General features: G+C 46.1%; 1 protein-coding gene across 1 annotated transcript in view; it reads right to left on the reverse strand.

The window, feature by feature from the left end:
* Positions 1-1,714: 1,714 nt before the first annotated feature.
* Positions 1,715-19,917, reverse strand: part of LOC130482428 (unconventional myosin-Ia-like) — a 61,498-nt gene continuing 43,295 nt past the window's right edge. The window contains exons 20-26 of the mRNA XM_056855137.1: positions 17,013-17,087; positions 14,124-14,258; positions 10,125-10,231; positions 9,502-9,634; positions 6,169-6,321; positions 3,697-3,824; positions 1,715-1,838 (exon numbers count right to left, since the gene is read on the reverse strand). Coding sequence (XP_056711115.1) covers positions 1,715-1,838; positions 3,697-3,824; positions 6,169-6,321; positions 9,502-9,634; positions 10,125-10,231; positions 14,124-14,258; positions 17,013-17,087 — 855 coding nt within the window. The remainder of the gene's footprint in view (positions 1,839-3,696; positions 3,825-6,168; positions 6,322-9,501; positions 9,635-10,124; positions 10,232-14,123; positions 14,259-17,012; positions 17,088-19,917) is intronic.

Raw genomic sequence — 19,917 nt, forward strand, 5'->3', positions numbered from 1 at the left:
CGCCCTGAACCGAAAAACAGCCGAATTTCCCGATTCGGCAGTTTTTAGTTCGGACGGAACCAAACTCTCAAAAGGCGGGAAAACAGGAAGCCGAATTCAGTGAGTTCAAGTTGCCAAATAAATTTGGCAAATTCGGGGTTTGGCGCAGCAGCATAACCGTCAGTTAGTAAGCAGCATTCTCCTGCAGCCAATCAATGGCCAAGCTGGGTCTTCTTCCCCACCCTTAATGTGCATATCTGACAATGGGGGTTTGCAATTAGCTTCGCATCTGTCCCGCCCTTGCTCCCCGCAGCTCAGCTGTTTGTCGGGGCTGGGAGCTTCGGGAGTGGGTGGCAAGCTCTGCTAATTGCAAACCCCCATTGTCAGAGATGCACATTAAGGAGGGGGGACCCCTTTCGTGGCCCATATTTCAGCCCCCCCGACTCAATCTTTACAAAACTTGGGGGTTCTTGCAAGAAGGGTCCCCTCAAGCTATGTTGAAAGTTTGGGACCTCTACCCCCAAAAATGCCCACCCCCCCCGGAGCCGCAGAAAGGCGCGATTGTGTTTTTAATGGCTTTATTCGGCTGAATTTTCCCCCGAACTCTGGATCTCATGACGAATTGCAGGTGTTAGCCAACTGGTGCCAGCTTTTCCCGGCTTCGAACTGAACGCTTCGCAGAAGCGCTTTTCTGAGACCTCAAAGGTGCACTTTATATTAAACATGGTGAGCACACTTTCCAAACACCCGAACACCCCTTGGCCAGTGCTCTTAACATTTTATGTCTGTCTTAGTAGGAGCTTGAACATTCAGAAAATTCTCTAGGCCTAAGGAGACTTTGAATTAAGCAGACAGCATTCCATATCACTTTAATGTTTATTGACCCTCTCTCCCCATGTTCTGTAAGCCTTTTACAAGAGAGAGGCCACTTCCCAAGATGCTGGAAGTAACACAGACATAGTTTTATCAACAAATGGAGAAGCTGGAGCACATTCAATGACTGAAATATTTAGACAGCTGCCCCTGAGAAAGAGGTCGTTTATGCATGGGAGTTTTACCTGAGGTTCGTTGCTCGCTGGACCCACACTTTCCTATTGGGAATCTATGCACCAGCAGTCTCCAAGCTCACATCCCGTCCCCACCCCTTTAAATGCTCCTCTGTGATTGGGTCACTTTGTAGAGCTTACTGTGAGAGAAAATTCTTCCCCCCCTCAAACCCAATTGCTGCATAAAAAAGCATTTTAAGAACAAAAAATGGAGCAATCTGAAAGGGGGGGAGAAATCCAAGCCTCGGTTTTAAAAAGCCTTTCTTTTCCTCAGAAAGAGCTCAGAGGAAGCAGGAAGCATTTGAATCCCCGCCTCTTTACATGCTGCTTTGTAATTGGCTGTGAGAGAGACCAAGCTGGCGTGTCCTGTGCTTTGCCTTATGCACAGGGATTTCACCCAGGCAGAGTTCAGGGGAGACGGAAGAATCAGGTTAACAGAGGAACAGGAAGTCCCGGGATTTGTGAGGGCTGGCAGCGAGGTCATCTTTAATGGACGGAAAACTCATGCATAACTCCAAGGAACAACCGAGACAGACGGGGGTGAATGTGAGTGAAAGTACCCATGCATAAATGACTGACGGTGGTGGTGGGCCATAGCTAGGTTGAATGATCCCAGATCCGGACTCTCAAGGAGCCCAAATAGCTGTCTCTATCCTTCTGGTACCTCTTTGCCCTTGCCCACCAGCACCTCAGTGGACCAACACCTCCATCCTGCGGCTCCCTTTCTTCCTGCAGATGGGCGCCGTGCCCTGTTTCTCAGCTGTCTCCACTACCTTGACAGTGATGTTGCCTTGCTTGAACTTCGCCAGAAATCTGCAGGTGACCAGAAGATGCTCAAGTTAGAAGAAGAAATGTCCCAGTCGTCACTTAGCCAGAGAGGACGTAGCAGCACCCTCTGCCAGAATTTCAGGTTTAATTTCAGACCAAGCACAAACTTTTCCGAGGAGGGGAAGACCTCGCCTGCTATTGAGGTGGCAACTAATATGCATAGGTTTGCCAAGGGCCTTGGGCTGAAGGGTCAGTCCTGCACAGTGAGGGTTTAACTTTGAGAGCTTTGTCTTCAGTGAACTCAAACCAGGTGTAAGTTCAAACACTCGTGAAGATGTTTAGAGAACGTTAAGTATGGTGATTTTTGCAAGCTGCTTTGGTTACAATGGGAATGAAGAAGAAGAGTTGGTTTTTATATGCCAACTTTCTCTACCACTTAAGAGAGACTCAAACCGGCTTACAATCACCTTTCCCTCCCCACAACAGACACCCTGTGAGGTAGATGAGGCTGAGAGAGCTCTAAGAGAGCTGTGACTAGCCCAAGGTCATCCAGCTGGCTTCGTGTGTAGGAGTGGGGAAACCAACCCGGTTCACCAGATTAGTGTCCACCGCTCATGTGGAGGAGTGGGGAATCAAACCTGGTTCTCCAGATCAGAGTCCACCGCTCCAAACCACTGCTCTTAACCACTACACCACACTGCAAAAGTAAGGGGTAACATTTTAAAATATTTCAATATGTAGAGTAAGCTGAAAGTTGATGGGCAAACATTTTCAGTAAAAAAGGTGGTTCAGGGGGACCAAAATGTTATCCCCCACACGCACTGTTTCATTCCTGCTTGCTCCAAGCAGTTTTGATGTCTTTATTCTTTTTAAAAACACAGGGTTCTTGCTGGCAATGTAATCTAGCCAGTCAGGCGTCCTGTAACTAGTGTGATGATGTCAGGGACCTAATAGCCAATCTGATTTGGCTACATGACAAACACCACAAAGCCAGATCAGGGTGAGAACATTACATCCTGCCCTCCATCTGAACGGGAGGAGGTTTGGGTTTTGTTTCAAGAAAAAGAGCTGGCTTTTATATGCCGACTTTCTCTACCACTTAAGGGAGAATCAAACTGGCTTACAATCACCTTCCCTCCCCCTCCCCACAGCAGACACCTTGTGAGGTAGGCGAGGCTGAGAGAGTGTGCCATGGTCACCCAGCCGGCTTCATGTGTAGGAGAGCGGAAACTAATCCAGTTACCAGATTAGCGTCCGCCGCTCATGTGGAGGAGTGGGGAATCAAACCTGGTTCTCCAGATCAGAGTCCACCACCAGGCCTGGTATTTTATAGGAAGCAAACCCCACCACCACCAAATGCTTCACTGCCATCCATTTTGGCAAAGCTCTACTGAATATGACCCAATGCACAACTAACTCTCAAGGTGCTCTACAGAAAAATAATATCCTCAACCCACCATTGAGAGAGGTTATGGGTTTTGCACTAGAGTGAACACGGCTTTTAGCATTGTTTGCATCCCTCCTCCGGCCTGTCTAAATTTTGCTCCATGGTCTTGTAGATTAAGATGGCTGTTCTCTGCGCAAGGAGGAGAGTAGGAAAGAGAGTAATGTTGCCAACCTCCAGGTTCCCATTGGAGATCTGCTATTACAACTGATCTCCTTACAGCTGACAGAGATCAGTTCACCTGGAGAAAATGGCCGCTTTAGCAATTGGACTCTATGGCATTGAAGTCCCTCCCCTCCCCAAACCCCACCCTCCTCAGGCTCTGCTCCAAAAATCTCCAGGTATTTCCCAACCCGGAGCTGGCAACCCTAAAAGGGAGAGAAATACCCCCCAAAAAGGACTACCGACACTTGGCCCAAAGCCTTCCCTTTCTCCACCCATTGCCAAGTCTGCCCTTACTCATCAGTCACTTGGAGTTTCAGTCTCTGCTTTGTAGTCTCCAGTACTGTCTGGTGGAGCCGGGTGACCAGTTCGATCAGGTGGTCACTGATCAGCAAGAAGTCCCCTTTGCTGCCCGCTGTGGACGTCTGCAAAAGGGAGAGAAGTTTAAGCCCGTTGAAGGCATTCGCTCTGGTCCTTTGCCACGCCTACAAGCGACCAGAGGAGCCCCGTGGTGCAGAGTGGTAAGCTGCAGTACTGCAGTCAAAAGCTCTGCTCACGACCTGAGTTCGATCCTGACAGAAGTCTGTTTCAGGTAGCCGGCTCAAGGTTGACTCAGCCTTCCATCCTTCCGAGGGCGGTCAAATGAGTATCCAGCTTGCTGGGGGTCAAGGGAAGATGACAGGGGAAGGCACTGGCAAACCAGCCCGCAAACAAAGTCTGCCTCGTAAATGTCGGGATGTGACATCACCCCATGGGTCAGGAATGACCCGGTGCTTGCACAGGGGACCTTTACCTTTTTTACCTTTACAAGCGACCAGAGCTTCCCCCTCTTAACTTGACCACCTTATTAACCGGACCAGGACCTTGACAACTACTGCAGCTGAATGCCAGCTGACCCATCTGCAGGCCCAGATCAATGTGTACGTGTTCCAACGTGTACCTGGGTCACGTGTACCATGCCTTTTGCTCAGCCTTCATCTAGGAGTCTGAGATCTTCAGGACTCAATCCAGCTTTATTACATTCTTGATTGTACGCAATATAACGTTTCGCCGCATCGTTCGACTGCCTTGTAATTCCTGCTTGTCACGAGACGCGCTCCCACGTCTTGAGCCTTCCCCCGGAAACCCTGGGCAAACCTCCACCCTGGCAGAAAGCCCTGGGCAAAAGAGACCTAGCGGAGAGCGCGGGGCAGGGCACAGATGACCTACCTGGTCACAGGACAACAAGAGAAGAGGACCGAGACAAGCAACAGTGCAGGGCAGGGACTAAACGAGCACAGCCGCGGCAGAAACACGCGGCCGCTTGCAGCCTCGCAGACCAGCTGAAACAGTCAGGCCGCGGAGGGGAAGAAGAAGAAGAGTCGGTTTTTATATGCCGATTTTCTCTACCACTTAAGGCAGACTCAAACCAGCTTACAATTACCTTCCCTTCCCCACAACAGACACCGTGAGGTAGGTGGGGCTGAGAGTGTGTGACTAGCCCAAGGTCACCCAGCTGGCTTCATGTGTAGGAGTGGGGAAAACAATCCAGTTCACTAGATTAGCCTCCACCACTCATGTAGAGGAGTGGGGAATGAAACCCGGTTCTCCAGATCAGAGTCCACCGCTCCAAACAACCGCTCTTAACCAAGAGCTGAATCACATGGCCACTTCTGCGCCTGACAGTCAGCTAGAGCCCTCAGGCACAAGCAAGAAGCCGCCGGCGTCAGCAAGAGTGAGTGGCCGAGCATGGAGCCTCCCCGAGAGAGCGGGCGGGCTAAGGAGGGCTTATGTGCCCTCAGATGGGGGTGGACCCAAGGAAGGGGAGGGGCACAAGGAGGCTGGGCTTTAGGCTATATAGCCCAGGCAAGTGCGGAGGCCAAGGAGAAGGGAGACGGAGAGATGGCCCGAAGAAAGACTTACCCTGCCAGCCAACAAAGGGGATAAGGAGGCTTCGTAAGGCCAATGTGACCTCCTTTTGTTGTCTGAGGCTGGGGGTGTGAGGCCTGAAGGGGTGTTAGCAACAAGGTGGACCTGTCGCCAGTAGGGAGCACCTTGGAAGAGCGTCATACTGCTTTACTGTCCATGGGCGAAAACGTATGGTCACTTTAGCCTCCTTTATTCCCTGTTTCAGCCAGGATTCAGCCAGGATCGAACGCACGTTCGGTGAAACGCATGCATTCGATCCTGGCTGAATCCTGGCTGAAACAGGGAATAAAGGAGGCTAAAGCGACCGTTCGTTTTCGCCCCATATTGTGTTTTTAGGGCATATACTGTTCTTACTGCATTGCCTTTAGCTGTAATCTGCCTTAAGTCTCAGTGAGAAAGGTGGATGACAAATGACGTAAATAAACAACTCTTTGTAATGTAATTGTTTTTTCAACTCTGGCAGTCTTTGGGCTGGAGGGACGGGCAGTAGAGAGATGGGATTGGATCCAGTCTAAATTTCCCCCCTTCCCCACCTCCATGCTGCCAGGAAGACAATTGTAAGCTCTGGAAACTTTATGCCTGAAGTTCCAAGTACACTGAATTAGGACTTCATTGAGTATTCAGTGAGTTAGCTTTGTAATTTTCTTTGTGTCCTGTCATCAATGAGCTGTATGCCTTGTTTTAAAAACCTTTCTCCAATTTTTCCTCTAATAAAGCCGTTTTTAGCTTTTAACGGTGTGAGCTTACAGTGCCAAACCCAGGTGAGCTTGGTTGTGTTACCATACAGCGACAAGTCCGTCGCTACACAATTCCCTGCCCAGTGCTGTGGATGGCAGGCTCCACCATCTCCCCATCCATTACCTCTTTAAGGTGCAAAACGAAGAACCCATCCGAGTAGCGGCTGACGGAGACACTGTCAATGTCGCTCAAGGTGATCACAGTTTTGGGTTGAGCCACCTTGGGATCAGCCAGGATCACATGACTCTTGGTGAGAAGGAAGAGTCTAGGAGAGGCCTGACAGAGACAAGGGACAAATGAGACAGACAGACAGACAGCCTGGAAAGTTCCTTGGTCACTTGAAGAAGAAGAGTTGGTTTTTATATGCCAACTTCCTCCACCACTTAAGGAAGAATCAAACCAGCTTACAATCACCTTCCCTTCCCCTCCCCACAACAGACACCCTGTGAGGTAGGTGGGGCTGAGAGAACTCGAAGAGAGCTGCCACTAGCCCAAGGTCACCCAGCTGGCTTCATGTGTAGGAGTGGGGAAACAAATCCAGTTCACCAGATTAGCGTCCGCCGCTCATGTGGAGGAGAGGGAATCAAACCCAGCTCTCCAGATCAGACTCTACTACTCCAGACCACCGCTCTTAACCACTATACCACGCTGGCTCTCCAGGAAGGTGGTGTCATTTTGAAAATCTTATGGCAAGGTCTTAAGAATATAAGTGGTCTTTTGAATAATAACCAAAGGTTAATCTAGTCCTAGTGATCAGGGGGATGCTTCTGAGAAGTTTATGAGGAAAGAATGAAGGCAACAACCCTCCCTAGCATCTGGTGTTATGAACATATGAAGCTGCCTTATACTGTATCAGACCCTTGGTCCATCAAAGTCAGTATTGTCTACTCTGACCGGCAGCGGCTCTCCAGGGTCTCAGGCAGAGGTCTTTCACATCACCTACTTGCCTAGTCCCTTTAACTGGAGATGCCGGGGATTGAACCTGGGACCTTCTGCATGCCTAGCAGATGCTCTACCACTGAGCCACAGCCCCTCCCCAACTAGGACATTAATGGGCAATTTGGCACACTTGATGGAGAACCATAAAACGATGGATTTGAATTCTTTGGAAGAGTCATTCTAAGAATGCACTTTAAACACTGCAAAGATAACAGAGGCTGGTGGTAAAGATGCAACTAGACAACCCTCAGCACCTCAAAAAGTATATCCAAATATTTCACTATGGTTCTACACTGCTTTGTTTCCAATTCCAAACCAAACCAAACCAAAAAACCTTTAATGGCATAAAAGTTGTTTCCAATTCATAGACTCTTTAGCTGGAGCCAGTGGGTTAAAGGCAATTGTTCAGATAACACATGGAACCCCATTAAACCTTGGATATATGCAAAAGTTTGAAAACTAAAAATACAATAACCTGAACCTTATTTAGTTTAGCCAACTTGTTTAAAGAGAATAGGCTGTAAGTTATACAATGGAATAATGTGTGTGTGTGCTAGTTTGTACACTGATAAATCTTAAATAATGTATTTAAAATCAATAATGTGTGGTGTAATGGTGGATATGGTGGGGGAAGCCTTCAGTATCAGGTACATTGCCTCTGAATATGGAGGATTTATTTAATTGTTAGGACCAGTGGGTCTTAAACAGGCTTGACAAAAGCCAAACGTTTGGAACTGTCGAATGACAAGAGGCCACCCTTTCTTTTCTGTCAGTAGCACCTTACTTTCTGAATTACACTGCTTCTGGTTGTGTGTGTATGCGTGTGTGTGTTAAGGGCTGTCAGGTCGCTTCCGGCTTATGGCGACCTTATGAATTAATGACCTCCAAAACATCCTATCATTAGCAACTAATTTGTTTCTGGCTATCTCAATGCAGGGGTCATAAGAACATAAAAACACTCACATGGTCAGTTATGACTATTTCATCATTCCATCGGTAATCTTGCACTCACACACACACAAAAAGGCTTTCATGCCTGTAAGAGGAGGTGTATGAGGGTAGGGTGGCAAATCATTCCAGCCCTGTTCCATCCTGCCGAGAACTGGTATTCCTGCATTATTCTCTCGCTAGTGCACTCAATGATGTCTTAAAGGGGAGGGGTTGGATGAGGGGGACAGACATGTGGAAGGGAGAAGCAAGAATGGGCGTGGGGAGGAAAACCCAAAGTGACAAATATTCACAGGACCGGCTTTTGATTTGTGATCAAGGCAGACTTTAAACTCGGGGCAAAACAGCATCCTGAAAATTCAAGGGGAGAGCGCAGCGACTTCTGAAGGTCAGAAAATACATGCATAATAAAAAAACGAAGCACCAAAGTAGTCAGGGGGTGACCGTGACGGGAACAACCCGTGCATAAAAGGCCATTTTTTATATGCTGTACTTAATAGTAAAGTGGCATACTTTCCTTTCCTTTCCTTTTATCCCTTAGAAGCTCCTTGATCAATTGATCTTGAGCAGCATATATCTAGTGTTGGAGGGATATAAGGACTGAAACAAATCTTGCCACTGACAATATAGCCTTGGGGTCCCTATCACTTAGTAAAAAAGGCATTATGTCAGTCACAGAGGCATTGGATTTGTATATTAAAAGGGGGAAAATATAGTGCGATCGAAGTTCCTCGTAAAAGCGGCATTCCAAAAGGGCATGGGCTAATGAGTCAATAGAGCCAGAAGAGCAAGGGCAGATCCTGTCTGAGTATGGGATATTCAGAATTCTGCCCTGCATTACCATAGAAGGGTTAGCATTCAATCTAGCCAAGCAAAAAGCTCTACAGAGACGAGGAGTTGTTAGATAATATGCATAGGCAGGCAGACCACGTGGAGGGGGTATTCCGAAGAACTGGGATGAACAGACACGACGAGCACGAAAAGTAGTGCTGTTATAATCGAGCTCTTTAATGCGCTTTTTAATTTTGGCAAAAGCTTCAGTTTTCCCAAGATCTGATAACATATCCTGCGAGAAGCCCAACAACGCCAGTTTCTCATCTAAGATTTTTTGCCATGAGGATTTAAAAGGGTCATGCTTCAGAGAAGCTAGGAACCCCTCAGTGCTAAAGCACAGTTTAAGGTGTAGTTTAAAGGCAGCCAACCACGCCCTAGCTTCAAGTGACATTTGGCCAAACTCGGAACGAAGAGTAACGCCAGCAACACATCGAGGAGCATTTAGGAGTTTTCGTAAGAACTGAAGCAATGGACGATCTATAGATTCATTGATGACTGTAATCCAGATGGCAACACCAAAGAGGATAATTGGGGTAATTTTCAGGTTAAAAACCTGAATAGCCCCTGGAATATATTTGAAAGTGGCATACTTGTGCCAGTCATGAAAGCAGTGAGAACAGTCTGCCCACAGGCACAGTATGGGGTTCTACATACTTAGCAGCCATGCATAACATATTAATTTGTGAAATATGAAAAAGATTATGACTCCCATCCCCGTGAGAATCCATTTCTCACCTTTGCATCGCCCCGGTTGACTTTCCTCACGTTGTCTGCCATAACCAGCTTGCCATCGGTGGTGGACTGGAGCTTACGATACTTGGAGTTCTCTTTCAGGCCCAGATATTCCCCTCGGAAAGGCTGCGGGATACTGGAAGACACAAAACACAGGGGCCATTTATGCTTGGTAATTAGTAGCACATTCCAGGCTGAAGTGCCCTGCATATTTTTTTGAGTTTTTCACACAGAACCACCATTCAGGAAGTGACTGCGAAGCCGGCGCATTCCTACTTCACATTTCTTAAGAGCCCTTTTAACGCGACCTTTTGTATTTGCTCCACCCCCACACCGAAGAATCCCCTCAAGGAAGCATGCAAAATGACAGCCGCGCGTTAGCTATGCAAACGGCGGTTGGCTAATGGAAGGAACAAAGGAGCAGGTGAATGTGGGTGTGTGTGGGGGGGTGATATTTCTCCTTTTGCATCGGGACTGTGAATAAGCATTTTAAAGGTCGCATTTTTAAAAAGAGCTTTGAGCGAGCATCAAAATTGACCCTGCATAAATGGCCAGAGTGATATCCTGACAGGCTGGACTCTCTCCTAACAGGGGTGGGTGGCCCTGGCTCCTGTCTTTGTCCTCACCTCTTGGCGTACAAGCTTTTCTTGTCCCGGAACAGCTCGCTGGCGCACAACTTGTCCTGGAGGGCTGCTTTTCTCTGCGGTGACAACTGGTCCCGATATTTCTTACACTGCACCAGAGAAGTGAAAGGGGAGGGGAATCCAATACAGGGTAAGCGTTGCAGGCCTGCCCTAACTTACCTGTTTGCAGGGGAAATAAAGATAGCTTGGGAAGCGCAAATTCACCTCACTCAAATAGGCTCGCGAAGCTTTCGTTTGTTTGTGTCATGAGTCAGCCTGCAGAGACCTCCTCTGACGAAGGGGAAATAGAAGCCAGAACAGGGGGACATCCTCAGGCAGATGTCCCAAAGAAACAACCACAAGGCCTACAGCCTGCCAGAATAGAGGATCAGCCAAAGTCAGGAGATGACTCACCATGCCTGCAGCCTGCCAGTTCAAGCGAAATGCCTGAAATCATTATATGCTATGGGAATTCTTTGATTTGAAATATAGTCTTTGTAATCAATAAAGTATAATCTGCACTTATGAATATGCCATACTCAGTGTATAAGAGTTGGCATCTATGATTAAGGTCACACCAAGCACATATATGTTAAAGGCCTTGAGTATAAGAGGCCCAGCTTGACTAGTTAGAAGCTAATTAGAGAATCCATAGAAGGCCCCAGTATGCTTTCACAAGCTGGCTCCCCACGCATAAGGGCCAGCTAGGAAAACTCCCTTAGTAAGCCTTGGCAGATGCCAAGGTCCAAGATAAGAAGAACTGCAGTAACTTAGGATCAAACAGAACAGCACCTGACACTGAAAGGTCTTCTTCCTTATTAGTGAGCATGAGATCATCACTTTCTCTGTAACAGCCTTCAATTCTGTAATAGGTTATTCTAATTCAGGGGTCCTGAGTATTGGGCATTTGGGTCCTTACGTATATTACGTCTCTGTAACCACCCATTATCGAAGTCTATATCATGCTTGCAATCCTTTGATGTGGGTGTGAATTGTCCTGCGCTTTGGGCAGTTTTCACCAGGAGTTTTGTGTATTGGCCAATAAAACAAACTGCTTTGAATCTTCAACCTCCTACTGTTTTATTGTTATTGGGTATTGATACAATAAGTCAGGCTTATCACAAGGACTCCAGTTGGACCTGACACCTTGCAACGTGCGGTGTCTCCAGAGGCCTCGCCAAGGCCACTGGAGCAGAGAAGAAAAGAGGTCCGTCTGGCAATGCAGCAGAGACGACAGTGCTAGAAGGCTTTACAGAGGAACCTCCTCAGTAGCAGTGATGAGGAAGAGCAGGGCTGAAGCACCACCTGTGAACTCAGCCAAATCAGCATCAGCTGGCTCTGCTACAGCAGCAGCAGAAGGGATTTAAGCCGTCAGTTCAGCTTAGCTGTTGTGCAAGCAACTTGTCACCTACCTCCTTGTGTACCGGCCTTGTTTCCCTGCTATACTTTGGATTCCTGGTATCCTGACTTCTTGGACTGACTTTGACTAATGCCTCGGACCTCCCTTGCCTGTACTGAGATCTTGGACTCTGCCTGAACTGTGTATGACCTTGGACTGTTCCCCAGACTACGCTTCCAGCTTCCAGCCCTCGCTCCTTGCCTGCACCACGACTGGGCTCAGAGCAGCTCACAGACCTAATAAGCATACAATACATTTAGATAAGATAAAACCATCTAAAAATTGTGATTAAAATAACCCTATACTTTCATTAAATAAAGGACAAAAAGTGTCCGATGGTGCCCTTAAAACTAGGGTTGCCAGCTCCTTCTTTGCTACTGGAGGGAGGTTTTTGGGGAAGAGCCTGAGGAGGGCAGGGTTTGGGGAGGGGAGAGTCTTCAATGCCATAAAGTCCCATGGCCAAAGCAGCCATTTTCTCCAGGTAAACTGATCTGAAAGAGAAACTTTGAAAATAGCAGGTTGAAGATTTATGGGGGAATTTTGTGTCTGTTGCACCGGTTACAGATAATTGTCGGAGAGCCGAAGAACGATGGCGGCAAGGAATTTTAAAGAGCTCTCAGAGATGTTAACCTCGATGGAGCAGAATATCCTAACAAAAATTCAGGCTGTCCAGACAGAAGTAAACAAGTCCATGTCAACCTGGCTGCTGTAAAACTAACGGCAGATACAGCGAACCAGAAGGCAGATGCCAATTGGGAAAAAATTCAAGAACTTACAAGGAAACTGGCAGAATACAACTCTAGACAAAGAAGAAGAAACTTGAGGTTTTTTGGAATATCGGAAGATATTCCTCCCAGCCAGCTGGAACTAGAATAAACACAGTGGATGCAAGGTCTGAACATCCAGATTGAGCAAGAGGATATAGAATGCACTCATTGTGGAGCAAGACCTGGGGGTCCTGGGGGGGCCCCTAGGGAGGTGGTAATGGCTTTTGCAAGAGAAAAGAGGAGTGATGAAGTTTATAACGCCTTGAGAAAGCAGAAGGACTTACAGTTCAGAGGGAGAGCGGTATACATCCGACAGGACTTGAGCCCAGAGACCCTAAGCTTCCGCAAAGAAATGCAGCCATTTGCCACAAAACATTTTGAAAGAGGAATTAAATTTACTTGGGCACATCCAGCTATCATTCTGGTGTTCAGAAATGGGAAAAGAGGGCTCTCTTCAAGTTAGGAGGTGAAGTAAGAGATAGATGGATGACAATAGAAGACTATCTTAACAAGAGTGTGGGAAAGTATGGAGTCTTTGCTGGGGATATAGCATATGTAATTAAAAATACAAAAAGCCCCAGAAACTTAGCTTTTAAAATATGGAGAAAATGGAATTATTATTTGAACCCAGGGACTTCTTCATTGACCCCTATAGAATCATTGTTAGAAAATATTGAGGATCAGGAATGGTGGAATGACTTTAAAGAGATTGGAATATACAGAATTAGAGATATGTGGGATTCTACAGGGCAACTAATTTCTCCAGCAAAAATACTAGAAAAGGTTGGCCAAAAAAAGTGTTTGAATGTTTGCAGTCTTAATAATAAAATTAAACAAGTAATCAATGAAGGAGTCTTGAAGGAGGAAGATAAAGTGGGGGATATGATTAAGAAGATACTAAAGACAAAAAAAGGTATATCAGCAACAATTTATAAATGGCTTGTCTTTAATAAGCAGGATCTTCTAAGAGTGTTACAAAGTAAATGGCACCAGAAAGACAATTCGCAGAACATGACTTGGATAGATTGAAGAAAGGAATTCGAAGCGTGAAATTATGGAAATATAAAGAATTAGGAAGAAAGGTAATATGGAAATGGTACCGGACCCCGTGCAACTAGCATATATGTTTGGGGCTAGAGCCCCCAAATGTTGGCATTGTGGATAACATAGGGATAGTGGTACTCGCATATGTGGTCAGAATGTGATAGAGTTAAAGGGTTCTGGGAAGTAATTACTAAAATAATGGAAAATATGCTGCAAATTAATATTCAAGTTAATATAGAGATACTATCCAAAGCAGTATAGGGAGAGTTAAGCCTAACCCCAGGAAAACAAGAACTTTGCAAGGCTATGTTGTTATCAGCCCAGGCAGTAATTGGACGTGGATGGAAAGAGCGGAAGAAATGGACCCTGGATCTTTGGAATAATTACTTATTTAAATATATTCAATCAGACATTGTAGCAACTTTAATAAAGGATACAACTAGTGAGAACAACATTGAAGAGATTAAAGTAAAATAGACTTTGTATGCGGACTGGGTCAACAGAGGAGAAGCCAACCCAAATATAGCTCAACAACTTAAAAAGCTATGCTTATGTATAAAGATTGTTTTTTGAGAAGCTCCAGGGGGGTGGCAGGTATCACAGGGGAGTAAAACGTAATCTGAAGTCTATGTATTATTTGGAATGAGAGTGTTAAGATATAAAGAGGATATATTCCAACCACAGTATTTGTCCCAGCAAGCATACAGCCCTGTCTATAACACACCCAAAAGCTCAAGGCAGCTTGATTCTGACAAGAGGATTAAATAGAGTGAGCCGCGTTCAGTCTCTCACCCGCCAATGGTGGAAGATCTTCTTTAGTTCTTGGTTAGCATCAGTGAGAAATGTGTAAGGAGCGGTTGGCCAAGTGCGGTCTGTCACCGTCATGGAAGGCAAGTTGTTTTTCAGAGCCAAGAGAAAGTTTTGCACCTATAATAAGGGAGAAAGAGACCACAGCTCATCAGATATCAAAGAAACGCCCAGGACATGGTATGGAGGTTCATGATGCAGCAACTTTGCTGAAGCTAAGCATATCTTAGCATGGAATATGGGTCACTGGGTGTGTGTGTGGGGGGGAGGTAGTTGTGAATTTCCTGCATTGTGCAGGGGGTTGGACTAGATGACCCTGGTGGTCCCTTCCAACTCTATGATTCTATGGTCAGTTCCTGGATGGGAGAACCACCTGGGATCTGTGTGCATGCTGCTTGTGAGTTCTATGGGACAAAACGTGGGATATAAGTAAAGAAATAAGAGGGTCACCTCCAAGATGGAAGACTCATAGTAGATTCTACTATCTAAAACTGTAACATACAAACAGTTCTGCAGGTCCTAACTATGACACTTTTGCTAAAAGGTGGTGACAACCTTTGACCAAACCTTGAAAACACAACTCATGATGTAGACTGCTGCTTAGAATAGGGTAGTTCCCAATAATACAAATATTCACCCTCTCTGTTTTAAGCCAAAAGCTCCAGGGATATTTTAGGACCTGGTAGACAAAAAACAGAAAGCTATGAACGAAATGACCAGGGCAGCAGGTCTTGGTGTTTTGCGGCTCAGTCAGTCCAGTTATTTTCCTTAGTGTTTGTGTCCATAATATGTTGACAAGCTGCAGCCAACTCATGGCAATCCCGGGGGCGTTGATTCAAGGCATGAGATGAAACAAGGTGGTTTGCCATTGATTTCCTCTGCATAGCAACCCTGGACCTCTTGGTAGTCTTCCACCCAAGTACTAACTAGGGCTGACCCTGCTTAGCTTCCGAGATCTGATGAGATTGGGCTAGCATGAGGCATCCAGGTCAGGGCACTTTCCATAGTATACCCTGTAAACTGAGACTGCCAGAATAATCCTCATTTTTAACACTCTTTCCTCATCCCCAAAAACCTGCTAGTCCTGGTTTGCTAGCTCTTCCCTCTAGCGGCAAAATACCCCATCCCCTATTCCAGTGAGTTTCAACTATCCCATTAAATAGGAACCTTTGGAGTGATGAGGATGATCAGGGGCCTGGAGACCAAGCCCTATGAGGAAAGGCTAAGGGAGTTGGGAATGTTTAGTTTGGAGAAGAGGAGGTTGAGGTAAGGGGACATGATTGCTCTCTGTAAGTATTTGAAGGGATGTCACTTAGAGGAGGGCAGGGAGCTGTTCCTGTTGGCAGCAGAGGATAGGACTCGCAATAATGGGTTTAAATTGCGAGCAGAAAGGTACCGGCTGGATATTAGGGGGAAAAAATTACAGTAAGAGTTGTTCGATGGTGGACTCAGCTACCTAGGGAGGTGGTGAGCTCCTCCTCACTGGCAGTCTTTAAGCAGAGGCTGGACCAGCACTTGTCAGGGGTGCTCTAGGCTAGGATTGCCAGCCTCCAGGTACTAACTGGAGATCTCCTGCTATTACAACTGATCTCCAGCTGATTGAGATCAGTTCACCTGGAGAAAGTGGCCACTTTGGCAATTGTACTCTATGGCATTGAAGTCCCTCCCCTCCCCAAACCCCGCCCTCCTCAGGCTCCGTGCCAAAAACCTCCCACCAGTGGCAAAGAGAGACCTGGCAACCCTACTCTAGACTGATCCTGCATTAAGCAGGGGGTTGGACTAGATGGCTTGTATGGCCCCTTCCAACTCTATGATTCTATGAACCCCAGTTCATATCCAGGAGGTTGTGAGGCATAGCCTTCTAGGGCACCTTCTCTATTCTGTTGATTCCTGCATGATTGTCACTTGTATGGCCCTGCAGTATACCCCAAACATACCCAAAGCTCCTTCAAACTGTGTTTCAGGAAAGGGTTATCTACTGTCACTGAAGCTCTCAATTGAAGAACTCCTGATAAGTTCAACTTTCTCTGGAAACTGTGGAATTGCCCAGAACAAAGAGCTACCCAGCTAGGGTTGCCTTCAGTCTGTCCATACTGTCTTACCATTCTCTGGCTATATTGATAACAATACTAGTTATATGTATCCTTGGTTCTTGTAGGTTATCCGGGCTGAGTAACCGTGGTCTTGGTATTTTCTTTCCTGACGTTTCACCAGCAGCTGTGGCAGGCATCTTCAGAGGAGTAACAGTGTCTGTCCTTCAGTGTTACTCCTCTGAAGATGCCTGCCACAGCTGCTGGCGAAACGTCAGGAAAGAAAATACCAAGACCACGTTACACAGCCCGGATAACCTACAAGAACCAATGAACTCTGACCGTGAAAGCCTTCGACAATATTTATATGTATCCTGTTACATGGTTATCTCATCCTTGCTTCAAGGAGCTTAAGGGGGCATGCATAGTCTTCCTGTCCTCCATTTTATCCTTACAATATACCTTTGAAGTAGGTTGGGAAAACAGAGAGTGACTTGCCCAAATTCACTAATTGTGCAATGTTGAACAGAATCACATCCACCTGAGTCCATGGAAGTCAAAGGGCTAAGAAAGGTGTAACTGCACTTATGATTGCACTACTGGTGAACTGCATTGCCAAGTGGGAATTTCAGTCCAGGTCTCCCCAATCCTAAAATGAGACTCTAACCACTATGCCACACTGGCTCACGTACTGAACTCACAAATCCTCTGAGCTGTATATGTACCCTTTAAGAAAAAGTATTACTTCTGACATTCAGCATTCTAATTAAAATGCTTAGAAGTTCCTCTATTCTCCTTCTCACTATATCTTTCCCCCAATAAACTGGGCCAGGAACTTACTTACCAGACTTTGGTAGATAAAAGTGGTGATGCGGGAAGAGGCTCCAGAACGGAAATACTTCTTGTACTCCTTTCGTGTCTGTAAGTGCCCAAAAAAGAAAACAGCCCAGCTTAGTAGCGCACTGTAGACTAACCGAAAGGACCGTTATAATTTCCTCCAGGGAGATGTTCTTTCACAAGGTAAAAACACTTTAGGATAGGAGATAGATTAAGGGTCACCGAGTAAATGGTCCATTGCAATTTCATCTGCAGAGCATGGCAGTGCAGACCAAAACAAGAGACCCTTGTGGTTCAGTTCTGGATGTGACTAGTAGTGAAATCTTTGGTATGGTCACCCTCAGAAAACAAAGAAAGAAAACAGCCAAAAAAGTGCAACTTTATAAAAAAAATACCCCCTAAAATCTCCTTTTTTCCAGCTAGTAGCCACTTTAAAGAATCCCTACTTTCTCAGGGAAATTATAGACAACACATAATATCAAATAAATATTCTATTAACAGAAATACTGAAATAGTGTGTGTACGGTAAACCATTGTCAAATCCAGGTAGAATTGGCAATAGTCTTATTCATGCAAAGAACTATCACTGTAAGACCAGCCTATAGAAATTAGAGACTAACGTAGACCACGTATCTGGACTAAGAATGGCCAAGAAACTTACCTTTAAGATCAGACACAAACATTTTCTCCTTCCAAAATGAAAGAGGAGTAATGTCTCCTCACATACTTGTGTGAATGGCTATTTAAGGGCCAAAAACATGTCCAGGTTTTCAACGAGTTGGGTCCAGGTTCTCTGGGTTCCCCAGACCCAACTTGGGTTCCTTTGTAGATCCAGAGCAGCTGCAGGGAATAAATTTTTAAAAATAAAGTAGAGCCCAAACAGGCTTGGAACACCCCCACGGGGAGGGAAGGCTCTTGCCTTCCCCCTAAAAGGTGTTTTCTCACACGGGCGGCATTTCCCTATTGTTGCTGCTCCACATGGAGTATTGTATGCAAGTGGAACAGCAATAACAGGGAAATAACTCCACCCCAGCACTGCTTCTATGAGGGAAAACAGCTTGGGAGGGAAGACAGGAGTCCTTCCTCCCCCTGCGGCAGCATTCCAAGCCTGTTTGGGGTCTCCTTTATTTTTTCCAAGCGATTCTCTGCAGCTGCTGTGTGGTTGTGGGAAACCCAAATGTGTAGTTTGGCTCTAAATTCTAATCCGCGTATCAAACAGCCGAGGCTTAGCCCTTATGTGGAAAGGCTCTTATGTGGGGCCAGCCTCAGCTACAACACAGCGTTCTAAAAATCCAGGGGAAACTGCCAACTTACAGAAAAACCTGCTTTTTAAAATTAATGTGCAGCTCAGCCACACAAGTTAATAGCAGTATCTGCACACATGCATGCATAATTTTTTTTAATGCACCAGCATTTGAGCAACATTTTGGGTTGCTCCTTTACTGTGCTGGTGGAGATGGAGAAGCAAGTAAGCAGGCAGAAGGAGGAGGAGGGAAGTGCAGGTGTGCAAGGGGGAGAGAAGTCAACGTGTGCTAGGGGGGAGAAGTGGTATGCAGGGAAGCAGTGGAGAGGGAAATAGATGATATTGCACAGAAGTTAGAATGTCAAGAACCAGGATAATCAAATAAAGATTAAATACAAATAGTAGGATGGATGAGAGCCAGCGTGGTAAAATGGTTAAGAGCGGTGGTTTGGAGCGGTGGACTCTAATCTGGAGAACCGGGTTTGATTCCCCACTCCTTCGCATGAGTGGCAGATGCTAATCTGGTGAACCGGGTTGGTTTCCCCACTCCTACACATGAAGCCAGCTGGGTGACCTTGGACTAATCACAGCTCCCTTAGAGCTCTCTCAGCCCCACCTACCTCACAAGGTGTCTGTTGTGGGGAAAGGAAGGGAAGGCGATTGTAAGCCGGTTTGATTCTCCTTAAAAGGTAGAGAAAATTGGCATATAAAGAAAACAACTCTTTAACTCTTCTTCTTCATGTGGAGGAGCGGGGAAACCAACCCGGTCCACCAGATTAGAGTCCGCCACTCATGTGGCAGAGTGGGGAATCAAACCCGGGTCTCCAGATTAGAGTCCACTGCTCTTAACCACCACACCTTGCTGGCTCTCCAGCTCTTAAGGGGGTGCCATTTACTGGGTGATGTTAATCACCCCCATGTCATGAAAAGCTTTAATTGTCCATTTCCACACAACAAGCTTTTAATGAAGGGACAGAACATTTTTTTTTAGCTAGACTGTTGACCACCCTCGGTGGGGAATACCTTCTCCTGTGGCTAAAGACATCAGGTAGGGAAAAGGCAGGGCTTTCCCAACAGTTGGGCATGCTTCAGGGATCCTCCTCCTGGTAAAATCCAGCAGGCTCACTCAAACACCAAATGGCATCAAAAGGGCCATGTGGGGTGTTGTGACTTTGCAACTCTTTCAACACAGGGACACACTTCCTACCACAGCAAAATCATATCCCCTCAACCCATTCCTACACACTTAGCCACAGCCCTGAGGAAAGGAGAAAAGATCATTCTATTCCAGTGAGCAAATGATAACTAAAAATTATTAAACTTGACCTCATTGTGGGTTTAGTGGGATATTTTGCGGTTATATCTTATTATGATGGTGCCGCTGGGCTTTTTGTTTGTTTCTGTTTTAAATGTCTGGATATAATGGTGTTTTTCATTGATTTCATTGGCTGAAAGCCACTTTGGGGGCCTTTTAAAAAGCGAATATGAATTTCAAGTGAACAAATCAATAACAAATCCCAGCTCTCAGCTAACAAAAGTCTGAGGATGAAATGAATTCAGGATAATTGATTGTGTGAGCGACACGTCATAACCCCTTCTACTGCAGCTCAGGAAACATTCTCCCAAAGCTGCAGAGAATTACTATTATTGCTGTTAAGTGCTTTATGTT

This window comes from Euleptes europaea, chromosome 1, assembly GCF_029931775.1.
Source record: "Euleptes europaea isolate rEulEur1 chromosome 1, rEulEur1.hap1, whole genome shotgun sequence".
Taxonomy (NCBI): domain Eukaryota; kingdom Metazoa; phylum Chordata; class Lepidosauria; order Squamata; family Sphaerodactylidae; genus Euleptes; species Euleptes europaea.